The 15,166-nt window shown below is 39.8% G+C and overlaps 1 protein-coding gene across 3 annotated transcripts in view; it reads left to right on the top strand.

Moving 5' to 3' along the window:
- Positions 1-15,166, top strand: part of PPP2R5E (protein phosphatase 2 regulatory subunit B'epsilon) — a 150,913-nt gene that overhangs the window by 117,277 nt on the left and 18,470 nt on the right. For all 3 annotated transcript variants that reach the window (XM_037031501.1, XM_037031502.1, XM_037031503.1), the window contains 3 exons: positions 12,450-12,580; positions 12,701-12,760; positions 13,752-13,860. In XM_037031501.1, coding sequence (XP_036887396.1) covers positions 12,450-12,580; positions 12,701-12,760; positions 13,752-13,860 — 300 coding nt within the window. The remainder of the gene's footprint in view (positions 1-12,449; positions 12,581-12,700; positions 12,761-13,751; positions 13,861-15,166) is intronic.

The raw sequence follows: 15,166 nt of genomic DNA on the forward strand, positions 1-15,166 counted from the left end.
TTAGCTTCATGCGTGTTGTTGTAAAGCCATGGTTTCTCTTTTCTCATTCATTTTGTGGGTTGTTGTTGTTGTTGTTGTCTAGGTGTGGGATCTGACATACAGTTTGTAGAATATAATTTTTCCTCAACCTTTTGGAGTTTTCCTGGATCTTGAACCTGTCCTCCACCTTATTCTCTGTGTCTTTCATCTTAATCATATCTGTGACCTTAAATATGCTGGCTACTGGCCTCATCAAAGTCATTGATTAGGAGTACTAAACTAACTAGGACGGGGGATCGGGACCTGTGGCGTGCCTTTAGCAACTTCCTGTTATTACAGCGTAGATTCATTAATCAGCAGTCTTCAAGTTGCATCCTTGAACCAGTTTGGAATTTAATGTCATATCCTTCCTGAACTTTAAAATTCTGTCCATAAGATGGAGAGTATAGCAGCTTTGTCACATGCTGTGGTAAAAGCCAGGACTTGTGTTTACATCATTCCCCTCATCTCTGGGCCTTGGGACTTCGTCATAAAAGGGGGTGCCATGCATCTTCCATGGGGCAGTAGTGAACTTCTGGGGGCTACTGCTCTGTAGTGGTGAAGTTTCTATAAGTGCTTATAAAGCATGGATTGGTCTTCTGTTGCCGAGTTTTCCTGGAGACGAGAAATAAAGCATAAATAGTAAAGTCCATCTATGTATACTTTGCATTTTCAGCCTACCTCATTTTTTATATTTGCTTTCTTTGCATTCCGTCTTCTGGATCTGTTTACGAACCCAAGGCTCACCCTAGTTCCTAAATCAGTCACGAAAGGGACAGAGAGGGTATTGGCAGATTCAGTGACACCACTGAGTGGTACTTGCCTATAGTCATGTGACTGACCAGTTCATTCAGTGTCATGTTGGGGATAAGCCTGGGGTGCGTGTTAGCTGCCATTTCCCAGAATGCCCTAATCCTTCCTGTTGGTAACCTATGCAGTCGGCCTCCTATCTGTTTTCCTACTACTGATGCCTCACCTGGGACTCCAGCACCTTCTAGGAGTAGGACTTCAATTCCCTGCCTACTTCTTCTGAGTCTCTTCTTGGGAGGCTTAGCCCTGACTTGTGACCTGCTAGAAATGGATGGGTCTTTGGGAGCTTGAGGCATTATTGTTAGTGAGATCCATCTTGTGATGACGTTTATGGCATTCCTTTTCTGTGGTCAGATTTTTTATTCTCTGTTGATTCTCAAAGATCTCAGAGAGTTTGGTATGAGAGATCTCAATGTATGTCTCTTTTTAAATATTAGACTTAATTTATTCTAGCCATGAGACTTAAACTTATTTTCTATAACAGCTAGCTTTCTCTTTACAACCTATTCTGACTCTCATTCCCCTGTCAGTAAAGACAAAAGCAAAGCAAGAATTGAGCTATTTGAACATGATGTAAGGGAAGACAGTTTGGAAGCTCTGGATTTGAATCCTGACTCCGCTGTGTACACTAAGTATATTTTAGGAGCTGAGAATTTCAACTGAGGGGTAAGAGAAAACTACTTTTGAACCCAGGCTTTTCTACATATTTGGAATGTGGCTTCAAACATGTATATTTTTGTAATGTCAAACTTTGAGTTTTCTCATTTGTGACATGGGGAATAACAGGATTAATCAGTCATTTGTAAGTAAAACAGGGAAACAGCCCAGAACTGACAGCTGTTAAAGCTTAATTCCTTTGGCATGATGGATACAAAGACCTACCTTAAATCTTAGACATGTACTGAAAACTTGGTTACCTTATCGACTATTCTGCGCCTCAGTGTTGTCTCCTGTGAAGTGGCAATAACAGTTACCTCTCTTACAAGGTACAAGTAGGCTTGTTATGATGATAAAATGATATGAATTGTAAAAATGCCTGCTGGTATCATGCACAAGATGCTACTATGGAGCATAGTAGTTGCTCATTAAATATTAATTTCTCTTTTCACACCTTATATTATCTATCCATAGTGGTAGGATATCTTTTTTTTTTATTCTTATATTTTTAAATTTACTGATTTTTGGAGAGAAAAGCATTGATTTGTCGTTCTTCTTATTTATGCATTCATTGGTTGTTTCTTGTATGTATCCTGCCTGACCAGGGATTTAACCCACAACCTTGGTGTATTAGATGACCCTTTAGCCAGCGGAGCAACCCGGCCAGGGCTGATTCTGATATTTTTAAAATCTCTGCCTTTTGAAACAAAATTTATATGAAGTATAATAAAATTTTGCAAAGAAGCCTTGAATAAATACAGAAATGTAACATTCCTAGATGGGAGGGAAGACTTCCCATCAGAAAGATATGTATTGAAATTCCAAATAATTTGTACATTTAGTGCAATTCTAATTGCAATTTTCAGTATTTTTTATTTGAAAATTTCAAATGAAATTATTGTGAAATAAACTTGAAAAAGAAAACTAATGATATACCTATTAAAACATTAAAAGGGTATACTCATTTTAAACTGTGGTATGGGTACAAGAGAATGAAATATAGTAGAGGCTTAGGTAGAAAAACTCCTTTTTAGTATGCTATGAAACGAATAAGAAAATGTATAAGTAGATAGGTAGATAAGTGCATTAAATTAGCATAATCTTTTGAAGAGGAAATTTGATAGGATTCTGTCAACTTAAATTTTGACTGAGCAAGTCTGGGAGAAATTGGTATGTACATGAGACATACATATACAAGGATACTGAATACATCATTGTTAATGATTCTTAGAAAATTGGAAACAATTTAAAAGTTTCTCATTAGGGATGTTGTTTGAATCAACTGTGGACATTGTAATAGTCATACGTGTGTAAAAAGAATGAGATAGAGCTACACTTGGTCAGTTTCTAAGTGAAACATGCACATTTTGAAACAGTATGAGCTTTTGAGTCCGAGTCTGCTACTTTAGGGAAAATGATTATCTGTATGTGCACTGAAGTTTTGGGAAGGAGATGTATGAAATTGTTAATTGTCTGGTAGGATCTGATTATGTATGATGATCTTCACTTTCCAATTTTTGTATTCCTCTGTGTTTGCATTACAAATAAGGAACATGTATGTTACAAGCAGTAAGAATATGAAAAATATTCAGTTAAAAGTACATTCTCATTTTGTTGCCTTGCTTTTTCATAAACTTCAGCTGATTTTGTGCATTAGCCTTCCTAAGACCATTTTTGTAAGACTGTGCCGTACTTTTATACTTAACATTCGTCATGCTTCCTTCCTTTCATCGTTTGTGTGTCCTTTTAAAATCCGAAGCTTGGTGGAAAGCTTCCTGTGTTGCCTCAGGAGCCTTTTTCAGTACCTCCCATTTTCTTCCTCATCAGGAAGCAGTGCAGATTAGTGGTAAGTGTGTAAACCGGTTTGAATTCAGGCTCTGCCATTTGTTAGTGCGTGACTTTGGGCAGGTTATGTCACTGCTCCAGGCCTCATCTACTCTGGAGAGTAGATGCGCAGTGTCCACAGGATATGATAGCAATGCTGTTGACAGGATGTTGTGGAGGTTTAATAAGCGAATAATACATAAGCACAGAAAACAACTCTGGACCCCTCCCGTACTTAGTCTTCAGTAAATGTTAGGCTGTTGCTATCACTGCTGTTTTTTATTGGGATCAGTTCTTGTTTTGAGAACCTTCTTTGAACAGATTTTCTTGAACAGCCTCACGCCATGAAGTCATATGGTGTGTCATGTCTTACCTAGCGTGTTAGGGGTGTTTTAAAATCTGACTTGTACTATTCTAAAAATCAGAAAAACCCTTTGGACTCTATTTTGTTTAAAAATCTGTTGGGATTTTTAAAAAGTTGTCAAGTGTGGTTTCTCCTGTCCTTGGATTCTCATCAGTTCCAGTTTGCTAACTGATTTCTTCCAATCATTGTTGGCGAGTAAATGTTTCTTAGTGCCAAGAGCATGTCCTTTTCAATATGTGAGAACCAGGGACAGTGCCTTCAGATCTTGACAGAGTCCAGACAAGTGGTATGTAACGAAGTAGTCTGAGTGTGACAAGAAGGAGTGATGGAAACACTGGTGAGTTAGAGAGTTTGGACCCCGTTGCCAGCCCTTTCCTGTTAACTGCGGGCCGGTAGGGTAAGTGGGCCAAGTGTTGCTAGATCAAATTTTTTAAGATAAGCTGAAAATCCAGATTTTTGTGTGGGTCCCACAAAACAGTCTATGACTTGTACCTTTGACCACTTTGCTGTTTTTGACTTAAGATTGACTGGCTTAAATTTATTGCAGTTTTTATTAAATCTAGATTTACATGACCTTTAGCATTTCTTATGTACTTAAGCTAAGACTTTACATAAGAAAGCTGTCAGATTTGTCAGAGACAGTCCGTTGATTACATAGTGCACTTGTGTCTATGGAAATGTTGATTTTGGACTTAGCTTGCCTGGTAACTGACTGCCTTCTATAGCTGTAAGTGTGTAGGCTTGTCCACTCCTCATAATGGTAATTTCATCTGTGTTAGGATGGTTTGGAAAGTGGTTTCTTTGTTATCTCAGCTTTAGACCGAAATGAATCGCCAAACCTTGAAGTATTTTATTGGGTGGGTTATTGTGGCAAGAATGTAGCAGTGTATTTGTAAAGACTGCTTTCAACCACTCTGTAAATCTGAAAAGCGGACGGTGGTTGCTAAGAGACACATTACTATTCAAGTATCCCCATAAATATATGTACTGCTAGAGAATGCTATTTAGTAATTTGTATATCACATTTGCAGTTAGCTTAGCAGAAAGGTACCTTATTTATTATGCAAGTTATGCAAATCAGCCAGCTTGTTCTTAAAAGTGACCTTTTGTTGTGTTTTTAAAATCTCAAGACAAATTGGACACAACAGCTTGTTAAAAAATTTAAGTTCCAAACTGAAATAAATTCCATGAGGCCTTGAATTTTGACTCTAATACAAACAACTATTTTCTGAACAAGTTTCTTGAATATGTTAAAATGTTTACATTTCTCTCTGAGTCTATAGCAGAAACCATAAAACTGGAGAATATATTTCTACTAGGATTTTATCAGAGAGCCGTTACCAATTCATGATAGATCACCCCGAAGACCTTAACAAAGGGCGCCACTGCTTGCATCCTGCATCCAGAGGCAGCTTCGTAGGTGTGCACCTGGGTAGTGGCACAAGCCCGGGCTTAGAAGGGCTTGGCACTTGGTTTAACACCTTGCTGTGTGGCTTGAAACTCCTGATAATTTTTGAACAGGAAGCACTGCATTTTTATTCAGCACTGAGACCTGCGGACTCTGTTGCCGGTTTTGTGCCCTGCATCCCCGAAGTGTGTCTTTTGGTAGCATAAGAGCTTTCTTGAAATGCTGACCAAATTGGTTGTCTTAAAGGTAGAAATCGCAGGCTTTCTTGAATTAGGTAGAGTGTTTGAGGGCAAAGAGATGGGCTCCTAGTTTGTGAGAAGAATGCCTGAAATTAGGAAGAAAAAAACCCTGTGGCTTGGTCAAGTTCATATTTGTATGACTTTACATCTTAGAAATTTTTATATCGAGTTTCCGTAGGGGCTTTGAACTGAGATTGCTAGATGTGCAGCACTTTGCTCCCTTGTCCTCCCTGGGCTTCTCATTGGCTGGCTGATTTCCTATGGCTTTTTTCTGACTCATTGGAGTCAGACTGCCATTGATTGGCTCTTTCTTCTTGCTTCTGGGCTGGTTCTCCATGTGCATTAATTATGTGTTCAAGGCGAAGGAATTAGGAAGATAGGATTTTTCAAGTAGTAGAATGGATAAGGTTAAAAATAAAGCCAGAAATATGGAGATCTGATTTTAGTTTGGATTAAAACAGTTAGAATACTAATTTTATTGATGATCTACTTGAGGATTTCTGATGCTCTTTTAGAATCTTTCTTTACATGGAATAGGGCTGGGCTGTTGCTTCTTTATTGTAGCAGAGAACAGTTGGGCTTCTTTTTGTCTCCCATCTTTTGCTTTTAATTTTTAAAAATAGTTTTAAGTAAAAAAGTAATGTCAATTTTAAAAACTCAAATATATTTATATGACTATGATGAAAAATAGCAATTCCCTGCCTCATCCTTCCCCACCCCAGGGTCTTATTCAAGTCTTCTAACAGTCTTCATGTTTATCTCCACATTTCTAAAATAACATCCTTAAACTTGATTTTCTTGATTTTTCATTTTAGATTTTAGCTACTCCTACTATAAACCATTATTTGTCTCCCATTACATCTCCCTTCTCTACATCTTTCCAACACAGTTATGCCACAAAATTTAATTAAATCAGATAGTGATGTTTGCATCAGTATGGCTGTGTACATGTTGTTCACAGCCAAGGCACATACTATGCTATAATTACATTTCTTACAGGACATCCCCCACCTTAAACCTCTGGGATTAATAGTGGCCGTGTTCTTTACTTGCTTGCTTTCCTCTGCATTGCTCACCGGTTCATCCGTCACTTCTCTGAGAACATCCTCAGTGTGGCCCGAGCATCGGCTGTCTGTTAGTGCCAAGCATTTTCTCAAGGGCCACCCTCTTGGAGCCAGGCCACCCCGAGTCCACAGCAGTCATCCTGGGACTTCCCTTCGCCCTCTTCTGGACTGTGTCTTTACCTGCTTAGTTTCCTCTTTTTCGTTTTGGTGCAATGTATCTTCTAGATGATTCCTAAAAGTATGAATGGGATGTAGATTTAAAGGGGCTATGGACCCAGCTTGTGGGTTGGGAGAGGGGCACACCAACAAGCAGTTCTCAGACACTAGCTGGGTATTGTGTAATTCACCTCAATGCTGACAACTGTCTGCCTGGAAATAGGGTCAGATTCCACAGGTTAAGAACCCAGTGCTACAGGGCTGCCCCTGCTTCCATTCCCCAAATCCTCCCCGCACGCTTCGGGTGCCAGTCACAAGCCCAAGCTTTCATCTGTGCCCCTGACTGACCGGCTATGGATTGGACGTTCCAATGACCCCTGTCTTGGGTTTGAGGAATTTGTTAGAGCAGCTCATGGAACCCAGAACCATTTTACTTACTAGATTACTGGTTTATTATAAAAGGATATATTCAGGAAGAACCAAATGGAAGAGATGCCCCTTTCCCTGGAATCTTCCCGTGTTCACCAAGCCAGTCTATGGGCTCCTTTCCTTTGGGTTTTTATGGAAGCTTCGTTGCATAGGAGTGATTGATTAGCGCATTGGCTGCGGGTGATGGGTTCGACCTCTAGCCCCTCTTCCCCTCTCTCAGGGTCAGGTAGATGGGCTCAAAGTTCCCACCCTCTTATCACATAATTGGTTCTCCTGGCAACCTGCCCCAGTACTTAGGTGCCCTCTGAGAACTAACCTGATTAACATGCTAACCTTTATTTTCCTCATCACTTACGAAATTCCACGGGTTTTAGGAGCTATGTCAGGAACCTTGGCCAAAATATATATATCCCTCATTATAAATCAGAACTTCACAAAATTTTTTAGAACTACTTCTCTGAAGACATCTTTATTGTGCCCACATACTAGATTGACATTTTGACTATGCATAGATTTATAGGTTGGAACCCATATCCTCTCAGAAGTTTTGAGGAATTGCTTCATTGTCTTCCAGTTCCCAGTGTTGGGATTGAAAAGGCCTGTGCCAGCCAAACTGCTTGTCCTTTATTGTGGCTGATTTTCTCTGTAAGCTTTTGAGATCTACTCTTTGTTCCCAGTGTCCAGAAATTTCAGAGTGTGCTTTGTTGTGGGTCTTTGTTCGTGCCTTGTGAAGAGACATAAGGGCCCTCTATATGGTGAAGTTTGTATTTGGGGATTTGAATTCTTCCTCAGATAATTTCCTTCTCTTAATTTTCTGTGTTCTTTCCTTCCTTCCTTCCTTCCTTCCTTCCTTCCTTCCTTCCTTCCTTCCTTCCTTCCTTCCTTCCTTCTCTTTCTTTCTCTGTACCTTTTTCAAATTCCTATTAGTCATGTTTTCTTGATTGATCCTCAAGTTTTCTTATCTTCTGTGTATTATATTCATGTTCAGGTTATACTTTCAGCATAGATTTGCTCATTTTAATGTTCTAGTCCTTCTGAATTTTTTTCTTTTGCATTTTGAGTTTCAAAAGCTCTCATTTTCTGAGTATTCATCTGTAATAGTGTGTTGTTTTTGTTTCAGGGATTCAGTATATTTACTTCTGAATCTGTTACAGGTTCTTTTCCGTATTTTTTTCCTACTACTTTCGTTGTGTCTATTTCCTCTGAGTTCTTTATGATTATTTTGGTCTTCATCTGTTATGGTAGAATATTTGGTGATCTTTGACTTAAAATATTTATAGTTACCTGTTAGTCATCAAAAAACCTCTTATAATAAAGATTACATAAATTTAAAAAATACAATTTCCACCCAAAAAAGCCTCCTAGAACCTGTGTATGAGCATGTAGTCATGCTTTCATGTGTGGGAGACCTGGCATATTGGGCAGAGACCTTGCCATTTCACTGGGAAGCTTAGTCAAAGAAGGGGGCTGGCAAAGGTCTCACTCTTCAGCATGGAGAGTTTCATTTAACCCCATTATTTTCCATGAGCGCTTCACTTAGCTGTGTGCAGTGTCCCCAAAACTAGAGACTTGCTCATTTATTAATTCTCTCCAGACTTCGATGGTCAGTCTTCAGCACACTGCATGGGACAGGGATCTGGGAGGTCCTGTTACTCCTACAAACTTACAACCAGCCTTCCTGTTTTTAGCTCCTTACACCTTTGCCACCAGATATATCTGGTGTCCTCAGTCCTGAAGCCTGTTAAGGGTTCTCTGTTGTGAATTGGCTTGCTTCTTGTTGGCTTCCCTCCCTGCTGGCAGAATGGAAAAACACTTGGAGTGGAGAAAGCGGCAACTCCTCGCCATCCACTTTCCATCTTTGAAAATGTGCAAATTTGTCTAATCTGAACTTTAGTCCTCTGTGCCTTGTAGTTTCTTCCAATCTTATTCCCTAACTCTCCACCTTCATTCTTTTATTCGGAGAGGGCTCAGGAGGATAGAGGATAGAGGATAGAGGAACAAGACCCTTAATGCCTTGTTCATTTTGCTATTCTCATTTCACTGTTGGTCTATTATGAGGTTCAGAGGAGGGTTTCTTTGTTAAATCATCGCACAGCTCATCCCTGTTTGTTAGCTTCCATGTGTTGACAGGTCTGTCTTCTCTCCATAATGACCTTGGAAATTATCCAGCTTCTTTTTCTGACAACCAGTTGCCTGTTACATTGTAAGGGACACAGTTCACCTAAGCATATACAGATGCTGTATTATATTTCTCATTGCTTTTTTAAATTTTTGTGGGGGGTGTTTGGAGTTTATATGTGACTAAGCGTACATATTTTGTTTTCAAAATCAGCTCCTCATCCTACTCTCCCCCTTTTTGGCACGTGTACTGTTACACTGTTCCCTTTATCTCATACATCATAGAGTCATCAAGAATGTGTTCTGCAGAACGACAGGGAAGTAGTTTATATACTGCAATTTATCCTTGTTCCTCATAGAATGTGATATATATAATGCTTGTGGCTTTGTAAATGACTCCAGTTAGGTGACTGGTAATGCATTTTTAAGGCCCTAATGAAAATATTAGTTCAATAATTTTTGTTTAATTACTGTTTTTATTAAACTCGCAAGATTAATAATACTTAAGCATAGTTGAGTCAAGTTTTGCTGAAGTGCAACCCTTTCAAACCTTTTGTGTTTGTTGCAAATTACTCACTAAACCCTTCCACAGCACTTAAAAATAGGAATCAAAGGAAAAAATAGAACTCAAAAGGTTAATTATTCTGTTAACAAGGAATAGGGTGTTGGTTAGGGATCTTCTGTCACTTTGTGCGTGTGGTGATAAGAGGTGCTGAGCCATGGGGCCTTTTTTTTGCCTGTAGGGTCACATGTTCTTTCTCAGGCTGTTCCCCGTGCAAATGGGTAGTTGACGTGCTCATTGCTTTTTTGTCGGCCTCGAGTTTGCTTACTTGTGTGTGTGTGCGCGCGCGTGCACCCAGCAATGAGGACATTCCCGGCATTGATGATTGATTAATTGACTGGTTGCGTGGCCAGGTGGGCAGAGATACGGCAGGTATTTTAATAGTATTGACTTTTCAGATAGGTGGCTGGTGAAGGCATGTGGTATTGAATCTGCTGTGAACACTTCCTCGGAAGCCCTCCCTGATCACTCAGCTTCCCCCAATAGAGTAATATGTCTGCTGTGTGTTCGTACAGCATCCTGAACCACCTATCTTGATCTTTATTTGCCACCATCCCTCATTAGACTAGGTTCTCTGAAAGCAGATTGTGTCTGCATGCACATTTAGTTTAAATATTCGTTTTTTGGGTGGATAGATGACATTGTGTAGCCAAAAAATTGCATGTCTCATTGACAATTTTTGAAAAAATATTTTATTTATTCATTTTTTTAGAGAGAGGGGAAGGGAGGGAGAAAGAGAGGGAGAGAAACATCAGTGTCTGAGAGAAACATCATTCGGATCCCCAAATGGGAATCTGGCCTAAAACCCGGACATGTACCCTGACTGGGAATTAAACCGGTGACCTTTGGGTTTACAGGCAGGCGCTCAATACATTGAGCCACATCAGCCAGGGCTCACTGGCCGTTTTTGAAGACTATCCTTCAGTTTGTGCTTCCTGCCATCATTTGAAGGGCCTTATTTTTTGGTCTAGAACTCTGCCTTTTATTCAAAGAAAAACACCAAACAAAAGTAGATAATTTATTTGGATACTGCCCACAGAGTGTAATATTTCTCTGTCAGTCTTAGCCTCATGTCTTAATCACCTAAAATCATACTTTTGTATGTTAATAGCTTTTTGGTAATTAGGGTAGTGTGCGTTGATTTTTTGCTGTCTGTATGCTCTTGAAATGTTTTGCTGTAAAGTCAACACTAGAAGTATGAGTTCTGCTTTATTGCTATGATAATGAATGTGTGAAGAACTCAGTAAGATGTAAACCAGTCTCTAAGTTTGTTCTTCAGCTACAGGAACCTGCCTGCTGTTTAGAAAAAAAATAGCTTTATTGAGATATAATTCATATATCACAAAGGTCACCCTTTTAAAATTAACAGTTCATTGTTTTTTAGTATATTCACAGAGTTGTGTAATTATCACTGCTATGTAATTGCAGAACATTTTTGTCATTCTCCCAAGAAACACTATACTTATTAGCAGCCTCTCCTCATTCTGCTTTATATCTCCATGAAGCTGCTTATTCTGTACATTTCACCTAAATATTTACACATTTCATATAGTATTAATTACATACTGTATGTGGCCTTTTGTGGCTGGCTTCTTTCTTTTTTTTTTCCTTGAAGATATTTATTTTTATAGAGGGGGGAAGGCAGGGAGAAGGTGGCGGGGAGAAACATTGATGTGCAAAAGAAGCATCGATTGGTAGATTGGCTGCTTCTCACACACTCTGAACTGGGGACCCGGGGGCCAGGTCCCCAGACATGTGCCCTCATTGTGCATCAAACTGGTGACCTTGCAGTTCACAGGCCAGTGCCCATGTCCCTGAACCACACCAGCCAGGGCTTTCCTTTTACTTTGTATGATGTTTGCAAGATTCATCCATGTGGTGACATGTATCAGTACTTCATTCCTTTTTATGACCAAATGATATTTTATTGTGGCACATTTTGCTTATCTGTGCATCAGATAATGGACATGTGGGTTCTTCCTACTTTTTGGCTGTTATAAATAACGCTGCTGTGAACTGTTATGTATAAGTTTTTGTGTTGACATAATGTTTTTTATCCTGATAAGGTCAGATCTTATCAGGATTGAGTTACTGACTTTACAAGTGATTGGGAACTTTAAAAATGTTATTCATGTATAACATACATGCAGAAATTGTGAATGTTCACCTCAGTGAATATTTACAAAGATATTTATTTATTTACCCATGTAACAAGAACCAAGATCTAGAAAGAAACATTGCCCGAATCACTGGGGACTTGTTTGTGTTTGCTCTGGTTTAGGTTGTTCATTCACTGGAATGCTCTGGTAGAGCTGAAGGCTTATGTTAACTGTACACTAGAACATAAACTCAGCAGGTAGCTTAGGTCATAGTAGTGAAGTGGTTGAGATAATGCACTCTAGGGCCTCAGCTACTTGAGTTCAAATCCTACTCTTACCACTTACTAGCTTTGAGACCACCGGCAAGCTTACTTAACATCTCTGTGCCCCCAATGTCCTCATCTGTAAAATGGGGAGCAGTAATATGACTAGATTGCTTAGAAAATGGCCTGACAGCTGTACTAAGTGCTGTGATATATTATTGTTGTGGTGATTGCTGTTGTGTATCTCTTCACTGGAGTATGAGCCCCCTGTTTGACTGATTCACTGTATCCCCAGTGGCTAGCACTGTGCCCGGCACATAATGGATACTCACTGAATTTTTGAAGAAGGGAGGAAGGGATTTTGAATAACAAGTGGCAGACTTCCTAAATTTTTTTCTTGACACCACTTTTCACACTACACTCTTTTGTTTACAACAGCTTTTGGAGCTGTTTGACAGCGAAGACCCCCGGGAACGGGACTACTTAAAAACAGTCTTACACAGAATCTATGGCAAGTTTCTTGGTCTTAGAGCATTTATCCGAAAACAGATTAACAATATTTTTCTAAGGTAAGTGGAAGGAGGGAGGAGAAGGAGAAGCAAAATTAGTGGTCTTATAGAAGTAATAAGTAAACCTGAAATATTTGAACATTACTAGACTGACTTTATCCTCCCCCCCACCCCCCAAAGGTTTGTTTATGAAACAGAACACTTCAATGGTGTAGCTGAACTGCTGGAAATATTAGGAAGGTAAGCACATCTTTATCAAATTGCTAATCTCAGTTGAGTGTCATTCTGTAAGTCAGGTTCAGGTGGTGCCGGGAAATGCTGACCTAGATCTCTTGCTGTACACACACCGGATGTTCTCACTTGTGCTCTAGCATGTCTCCCAGCTGCCTCTCTGAAACACAGGCCCTCGTTCCCCTTGCCCCAGTTACGCGCTGCTCATTCTCCGGGGATGACAGGAAGAGCTAGCAGTATATCCCTCATTGCGCAGACGGCGCATCTGATTGCAATCAGGCCAGTTACCCCAAGACATCTTACTCTTGTTAGTTTCCAGGCTACCTGTCCTCTGCCAAATCTTTTGAAAGCAAGTTTATAATAGATGGGGAACATTGCCATTTTCAAGGGAACCGTGTACCCAGGTGTAGTTCTTGAACAGCTGTTCCTTGGCGTATTGGAATGAATTGGAAAGAGACAGCTGTTGTAGGTTTCTACACACAAGGGAGGCGAATGTAACTGAACAATGAGATTACTTAGTCTCTCCTCCTAATTGGAGGAGAAAACGAAGGTGAAGTCACATGGTTTTCTCTGCAGCCTTCCCTAGGCTGGGCTCCAGGGTATTCTTGGGCTGAGCACAGATGTCAGGCACAAGAAGGAGTGATGTCTGGAAATGGAAAAAGTCATAAGTGGGCAAGGCAGGCAGTTACTTGGGGAAGGAAAAGAGGGAGGAAGAATAAAGAGTTGTTGATACAAAAGATGTTGGGACCGACTGTCCAACTAGGTTTAGGAGCACAGGAGCTTGTGTGGGGAGAGCACAAGCAAATTATCTGCTCTTCAATTTCCTTCAGTGTATTCTCTGAAGGAGCTAAGAAATCCTGAAAGCCTCTGGGATGGGTTTTGGGTTGCTCTGGACCTATCATAAGGATTAAAATTTAACCTCATCTCAACCAGAACAGTTTGTCTTAGTTTAGCTTGTTGTGGTAACATTGCTAATTCATGTCTCTCTTCTTTTTCCTAGTATTATCAATGGCTTCGCTTTACCTCTTAAGGCAGAACACAAACAGTTTCTGGTGAAAGTGCTGATCCCTTTGCATACTGTCAGGAGCTTGTCACTCTTCCACGCCCAGGTAGAATTTTGTGCAACTACTTTTTTTAGAAGCAAAGTAAAGTTTGCAAACCCGATGTTTTCTTGATAGTGATATTTACTTAAGTTTTTTTTGCAGATTTTATTTATTTATTTTTAGAGAGAGGGAAAGGGAAGGAGAAAGAGAGGGAAAGAAACACCATTGTGTTTCACCATTTTCTTTCTCTCACATGACCCCAACTGGGGACCTGGCTGACAAATCAGCCATGTGCCCTGACTGGGAATCGAACCAGCAACTCTTTGGTTTGCAGGCCAGTGCTCAATCCACTGAGCTACACTAGCCAGGGCTAATTTTTTTTAATAAAGACTTGTTAAAGTTTAAAATATTCCTCAAAGAAAATGTGTATATAACTTTTTCAGTGCATAGGAAACTCATGGGAATATTTTTCAAGTAGAAGGAGCATTTATTTAGTCCTGTCATTTTTCAGAAGATTTAGATGACTTGCCCGCTCACAAAATTATATATTGAACATGCTGTATATAACAGTATACATGGGCTTTTCAGATTTAGATCTTTGGACATGGACAGTCATTTCTGAATGTTCTCAAACATTTTGTTTCAATCTTATTTTGCAATAGTCTGTAAGTTGCCCTTTGCTCCCTCTTCTAGTTCATTCACAAGTGTCTAACTTTCTACACACAAATAAATACTCGCACAAATAAATCAGTATTTTCACATCTTTTTATTTTTTACCCTCCATTACTTTAAAAAGCATACCCTGACGTGTTCCCACTCAGATTTCCACTTTAACACTGCCTTGCATGGTAAGCCTGTCACAGAGGGGAGAGAGGTGATCTTGTGGCGTTGTATTTTAGTATTTGAAACCTCCGACTCTCCCTTCCCCCCAGAGGGAATGTTTTGAGTTTGCATAAAAATGTAACACGTTTTTCTGAGCAGTGTTCCTCTTTAAATGTGAAATTCTGTATTTCGAGGAAAAATTAGTCCATATGCTTCTCATTTAGAACACCCTCAAAATGTTGTTTCGCGAGAGTGGATTTTTTGTCCAAGAATCTTTACCAGTCCTTTTACAAATCTTGCCTCTAGTTTTTGCACAGAGTATCACATTTTGTGATCATTTAAAGGATCCCTTGTCTAGGTGAGTTTTATCAGATGTGAAACTCGTATTTCTCCAGGTTGTAACTGTCAGTAGAACATTTTGCATCTTCCTGGAACTGCTGTAGTTTGCATGTGCCACGTCAGGCCGTCAGCAGGGGTTGGGGGAGAGCCTGCTCCTCACAGAGGACTCTTCTGGGGCCACAGTGAAACCCAGTACTGCTAACGTTAGCGA

Source organism: Sturnira hondurensis, unplaced genomic scaffold (genome assembly GCF_014824575.4).
Source record: "Sturnira hondurensis isolate 20B ecotype Veracruz unplaced genomic scaffold, ASM1482457v3 Scaffold0021143, whole genome shotgun sequence".
Taxonomy (NCBI): Eukaryota; Metazoa; Chordata; class Mammalia; order Chiroptera; family Phyllostomidae; genus Sturnira; species Sturnira hondurensis.